Source organism: Halichoerus grypus, chromosome 14 (genome assembly GCF_964656455.1).
Source record: "Halichoerus grypus chromosome 14, mHalGry1.hap1.1, whole genome shotgun sequence".
NCBI classification, from domain to species: Eukaryota; Metazoa; Chordata; class Mammalia; order Carnivora; family Phocidae; genus Halichoerus; species Halichoerus grypus.
In genome coordinates, this window is record NC_135725.1 from 67,165,817 (window position 1) to 67,172,696 (window position 6,880).

At 37.6% G+C, this 6,880-nt stretch overlaps 1 protein-coding gene across 1 annotated transcript; it reads right to left on the minus strand.

Annotated features, from left to right (window-relative positions):
• Window positions 1-5,038: 5,038 nt before the first annotated feature.
• Window positions 5,039-5,998, minus strand: LOC118547788 (olfactory receptor 13F1-like). Its single transcript, XM_036111446.2, has one exon. The coding sequence runs from the start codon at window positions 5,996-5,998 to the stop codon at window positions 5,039-5,041; it is 960 nt and encodes a 319-aa protein (XP_035967339.1).
• Between the last annotated feature and the right edge of the window lie 882 nt (window positions 5,999-6,880).

The window sequence follows — 6,880 nt, forward strand, 5'->3', positions numbered from 1 at the left end:
GAAACTTACCTCTTTGAGTTCATGCACAAAATAAGCCCATAGATGTGAGACCTAGGTTTTTAATATAAACAGAACAAAAGAAATAAAGATCATATGTAGCATCACAGAATTTAGGAGTTGGAAATAAATTTCAAGATAATAATCTAACTTCACCTTTTTAAAAAATGACATAAAAATGTAGAGACAACTGGTATAAGAAGTGAGAGTAAACTTTAAGGAATAAGAAAAGAAATAAAATTAGGCTTTTCCAAAAAAATCCAGTACACATCTTCTTCAACTGATGGGGTTACGTCCTGATAAACCCATTGGAAGTTGAAAATATCATAAGTAAAAAATGCATTTAATACGCCTAACCTACTGAACATCATAGCTTAGCCTAGCCTACCTTAAACGCATTCAGAACACTTACATTAGCCTACAGTTGTTCAAAATAATCTCGCACAAAGACTGTTTACAATAAAATACTGAATATTTCATACAATAATAAATTATATGAGTACTATACTGAAATTGAAAACCAGAATGGTTGTATGGGTTCAGAATGGTTGTGAGTGTATCAGCTGTTTACCCTTCTGATCATGTGGCTCAGACTGGAAGCTGTGGCCACTGCCTAGCGTAACAAGAGAGTATCAAGAGCTACCATGTTGCTAGCCCAGGAAAAGATCAAAATTCAAATTTCAGAGTATGGTTTCTACTGAATGCATATCGCTTTCGCATCATCATAAAGTCGAAAAATCCTAAGTCAAACCATTTTAAGTCAAGGACCATCTGTACCTTTGTCTACTGAACAAGTAAAGCACATATTTTTCAGCTCCCTTTTGAGAGAACTACTTGAGTTTTTCTGTTTGTCTGTTTAATACTGATGTTTGTTTTACCCAAGGACTTGATCTGGCCCCAACCTAATTTTTCAGGTACCTATTTCCCCTTCTTCTTTCCTTCCTCCTGTTTCTCCCACTCCCTTTGCACAATGCTATGCTCCATTCACTATTAGTTCTCCAATTATATCATGTTCTTTCCCTACCTAAAGACAATAGCATATGCCCACTTCTTCCCCATCATCACATTTCTCTTTCTATGGTAACAACCTAGCAAACTCATTAAAGAAAATTCAAGTGTTCGATCTTCTGCAAATCCTTCCAAAACTTAGTTAGTTATTCCCTCCTCTATGCTGCCTTGAACTTTACCTCTGCTATGGTAATTTTCCTTTTATACCAAATCATTTATTAGATTCTGAAATCTCCCCAATGGCAGAACTCACTGTTCTCTGTATGAAGTCTAATGTCAAATAAATTTAAAACAGTAGACAATAATTAATTACTGAATTAACATTTTTAAAGAATAGTAAAATATAGGGGCACCTGGGTGGCTCAGTCATTAAGTGTCTGCCTTCGGCTCAGGTCATGATCTGGGGGTCCTAGGGTCGAGCCCCACATCAGGCTCCCTGCTCAGCGGGAAGCCTGCTTCTCCCTCTCCCACTCCCCCTGCTTGTGTTCCCTCTCTCCCTGCGTCTCTCTGTCAAATAAATAAAATCTTTAAATAAAAAAAAAAGAATAGTAAAATATAGTCCAAGTACTTGATATAATACAGTGAGGTAAGAGAACTTGAATTTATGTATTATTTCATTGACTAAACAACAAATTCAAAAGTTTTTGATAAAGTATCAGCTAATTTTAAATGTATGGAAATATAAGAGCAGATAAAACATTTGGGCTGGGTAAGACAAAAATCGTATCAGTGTATAATTATTCTCTAATAAAAAATTGCTGAGAAAAAGATAATATCAATTGTATAAATCCTTCTTTTTTTTAAAGATTTTATTTATTTATTTGACAGAGCAAGAGAGTACAAGCAGGGGAACAGAAGAGGGAGAGGGAGAAGCAGGCTCCCCGCCGAGCAGGGAGCCCAATGTGGGCCTTGATCCCAGGGCCCTGGGATCATGACCTGAGCCGAAGGCAGACACTCAACCATCTGAGCCACCCAGGCGCCCCTGTATAAATCCTTCTTAAAGAATACTGACAATTCACTTTTTCAGCAGCAATAGTTTCATTTTAAATATTTTCCTTTAAAAAAAAAATCCCTTTGAAATTGCTAGTGAATAATAGTATGCAGTTTTATTTTTTTATGTGATATCATATGTTTATATGATATATAGTTGAGCTGCCTGGTACAGTGTCACAGTCTGAGCTGGATGAGGAGAATCTATGCTAAAGGGCCACTCAGCAAAGGTTTCAGCAACCAAACAGTGTTCAGGAGGGCATCTTTGCTTGTTCTGCCCAGCATGATGTTTTGGAGCCTGATGGAGTAAGTGAAATATCAACATGAAAGGGAGGCCCAATTCAGGTTGTCAGAACCCAAGTAGAATCAAGAGGACATCCACACAGGGAATGACTCAGCTCAGATTGTCAGAGAAAGACAGAGGGAGAAAGAGATAACTTGGGGTATTTTATGCTTATATCCCTAAGTACTACCAGAGCGATAGGCCTAGACTTACACTAACAAGATGTTGCTCAAGACATTTGAAATCACAGGTAAATTCAAACTAACTGAAGCTACAGTCTAGCCAGAAAAAGATCAAAAACTGACTGTATCAAAGTGATAAGCCTATCATCCTAGCTGACTGACAGGTGGTCTTTTGGAATTAGCAAATATGAACTTTTAAATAATTACTATAAATATATTAAATAAATCATTCCCATTTCATAGAAGAGGAAATTAGATTAAGATGTTTAATAAATTGCCTATGATCTCTAAGCTTGTATAGAAACCAAAAAAAAAAAAAAAACTAATTCTTTACTCTAGATCCGAAGTGTATTATTCCTTCACCTTTATCACAGCTCTGCCCAGTCACGGGAAAACAAAGCCAACAATTTTATAGACAATTGTCCTAAATTTCTCCCTAGATGACATCATCTACAACTAGGGATCAATTTCCATCTCTGTGCAAAAGACTTCCCAACGTATGTATAGCTTTAGTTCTGATTTCTTGCCTGGACTTCACTAATCTGTCTTCTCCTGTAAGTCTGACCATCAACGCACAGCGAACCAGTCAACCAACTTACATCCCTATCTTCGTGAAGTCATCATCCTTAAGCTTCTCCTCTCATCCAATCAATGGCTGTATCTGAGATCTTTCACTTAGACCAATGGACCAATCATCTTCGATGACCACTTATTCATACCTGAGAAATCAAATCAGCCCTACAACCCTGTAATTCCCATATTCATCCTATTTTCTTCATCCCATTGCTTTCTGGATCCAAGCCATCTCAACAATTTTATTGACTCTGGCGACAACTTCATGATGAGCAAATAAGTTTTGCACACTGAACTCACATTTAGTCATCTGGTCCAGAAAGTATATACAAATGCTACAAATGCTGCGGAGTGTACAGTTTTTAATTCCTTGTATATTGTGGTTTATATATTAGATATATTCATGTATTTCAATAATTCACACCATTTTAGTGGGTTTGGGGTATTGTATATCTTATAATATACATATCATGTATTTTCTTTCTAAGAGCTGATAGGTTCATTTATACCCTTGGATTTAAGAAACTAGGTGTCAGGGGAAAGAACAATAAAAAAGGGAAGGGTACTAGTAGTTTCAATGAAACATCCTGTAGCTTATTTAAATTTACAAAATAATGTCAGCATTCTTTTTTTTTAAAGATTTTATTTATTTATTTGACAGAGAGAAACACAGCGAGAAAGGGAACACAAGCAGGGGGAGTGGGAGAGGGAGAAGCAGGCCTCCCGCGGAGCAGGGTGCCCAATGCGGGGCTCCATCCCCGGACCCCCGAATCATGACCTGAGCCGAAGATAGACGCTTAACAACTGAGCCACCCAGGTGCCCCAATAGTGTCAGCATTCTAAGACCAACAACAAACTACTAAACTCTCTGATTTTTTTTTCCAGACTGGCACTCCTACCCATTTCTATTCAGGATACATTTGTACAGACCTTTTCCATGTGTACATAGACATTCACATCACACACATCTATCTGCATGCACAAATATATCCACACATGTAAAACATAGTTACACTTTGTGGAATATGCAATTACTTCCATTAAATTTAGCTATGCTGAAAAAGAGGTTGTACTAGTTTTCTAAAGCTGCCATAACAAAATACCACAGATTGAGTTGCTTAAACAACAGAACTTTACTTGCTCAGACTTCTGGAGGCTAGAAGTCCAAGATTAAAGTGTTGGCAGATTTGATTCCTTCTGAAGCCTCTCCTTGGCTTGCAGATAGTCACCTTCTTGCTATGTCCTTTCCTCTGTATGTGAGCATCCCTGGTGAATCCATGTGTGTCTAGATTTCTTCTTATAATGACACAACTCAGATTGTATGAGGGTCCACAATGACAGCCTCATTTTAACTTAATCACCTTTTTAAAAGGCCTTATCTCCAAATATAAATACATTCTGAGGTACTGGGGGGTTAGAGCTTCAACATGAGTTTTGGAGGGACATAATTCAGACTAAAACAGAGGTTAATCATAAATTAGCTAAAAAGTCTACTATAGGCATTACATTTGTATATTACATGTACAAAATTTTGAATACTAACAATATACTAACTTAATGTTTAAAATTATACTTACACTCTATAACCCAAAATAAAAATTGAAATTTGTCATCACGAGAGCTATTTGCATAAGATTTCAGATATGCTTATGTAAAAGGTATCTATGTTATTTTAGTTTCAGTAGTCAAAGAGGAAACTTAGGAAATCATACATCTCATTTAAAATAAGTGTGTTCCTGGGTGGTACAGTCAGTTGAGCATCTGACCCTTGGTTTCAGCTCAGGTCATGATCTCAGGGTCATGAGATTGAGCCCCATGTTGGGCTCTGTACTCAGTGTGGACTCTGCTTAAGATTCTCCCTCCCTTGCCCTCTGTCCTCCCACTATGCTCTCTCTCTCTCTAAAATAAATAAATCTTTTTAAAAAATGAGTGTCTTCCCCCATTATCCCAATGTTCTGTTGTGTATTGACCACTAAAACATCCCTCAGGTTAATGTTTATTGATATTATTTGCTACTGGGGATTAAAAAAGCACAAAGAGGGTTCCTAATCAGCAATTTTTTCACAGCTGTTTTTACGTCCTTGTTCCGTAGACTATAGATGATAGGATTCAACATGGGGGTTAATCCAGCATATACCAAAGCTATAAATTTATCTATTTCCTGTGAATCTATGGCCGAGGTCTTCAGGTACATGGAGAGAGCTGTCCCATAGAACAAAACCACCACAGTCAGGTGGGCTGCACATGTTGAAAAGGCTTTGCTTTGACCACCCACTGAGCTGATTCTCAGAATGTTGGAGAGAATGAATGCATAAGATATACAAATGAGGAGCATCGGCACAGGAAGAAGAAGTACACTGATCACCAGCATGATTAACTGTACCCTGGAAGTGTCTACACAAACCAGTTTCAACACAGCCAGAATTTCACAAGTGAAATGATTGATGATGCTATTTCCACAGAGAGACTGATGCAGCACAGACATTGTTTCCACCAGGGCAGTGAGGCAGCCTGTCACCCAGGAGCCAGCCACAATCTGCACACAAACACTCTTGTTCATGATGATGGGGTACCTCAGGGGGTTGCAGATGGCTACATACCGGTCATATGCCATCATGGACAGGAGCACACACTCAGTGGACCCCATGGCAAGAGAAAGGTACATCTGAACAGCACATCCTGAGAATGAGATGGTGTTTTTTCCTGAAACAAAGTTTGCCAGCATTGGAGTGAGAGCAGAGGAGGTGTACCAGATGTCTAAAAAGGAGAGGTTGCTGAGGAAGAAGTACATGGGTTTGTGTAGGTGGGAATCCAGGACGGTGATGGAGATCAGAATTATATTACCCAGCAGGGTAATCAGGTACATCAGCAAGCACAACACAAATATGATGACCTTAACTTTGGGGTAGTGAGTAAATCCCAGAAAAATAAAATTTGAAATGACTGTCAAGTTTGCCTTGACCATTTTATTCCTTTTTGTTTATCTGCAGTAGTGAATAAAAATATACATTGTATATATTATAAATATTAAATTCTACCAACTTTCCAGGGGTGTTTGGTAGGGGTACTTTAAAAGGATCGTTATTCTGGCAATCCCATATTAATTATTTATGCATTCATTCAACATTTATTGAATATACTACAAGTCACTGAAGATCTAGAGTTGAATTACATAAAAAGCTGCTCTTGGGCAACTCACAATAAAATATCACATAGTTAAGTAAATAAATAATTACAAGAACATGATATAAGCATGCCCTAGGGTACTAGAGAACACAGAGAGTAAGAATCCTAACTCTATGTTGGGGATGATGCTCAGTGAGACAGTTTGAGACTTAGTTTAATCAAAAAATGCGTTAGATTTAATCGAGGTAAGGACCACAGGAGATCTGCTGGGGAAAGAAAAAATTTTTGTAAAAGTTACATTGATGAAGGATTTAATTGCATTTCATAAACCTGCTAATTATGTAATACAACAGATGAATATGCTGTACATTAAGGAATATAAACAGAAGAAAAACATGCATCCAATCACTATAGTACCACCTAATTTCTCTCTTCAGGAAGGCATTTTTGAATATGGAATATCCTGAACCCACACTTAGAAACAAAATAATTTTCAAAGTTGAGTATTTTATATTGCAATTCAAATTACTTGTGCTGTCTCACAACTGGTCACGTATGGAGACCTGTTTAAAAACCACTGTCCTACAAGTGGAGTTCAAATGAAATCAGTCATAAGTACTCAAGCCTCACATCCTCATCATTGCCTACTTCTCCCTACTTCTCATATCCCAACACTCCACTTTCACACTCTGGTCTGAAACAACAACCAGCGTGTAGTTTC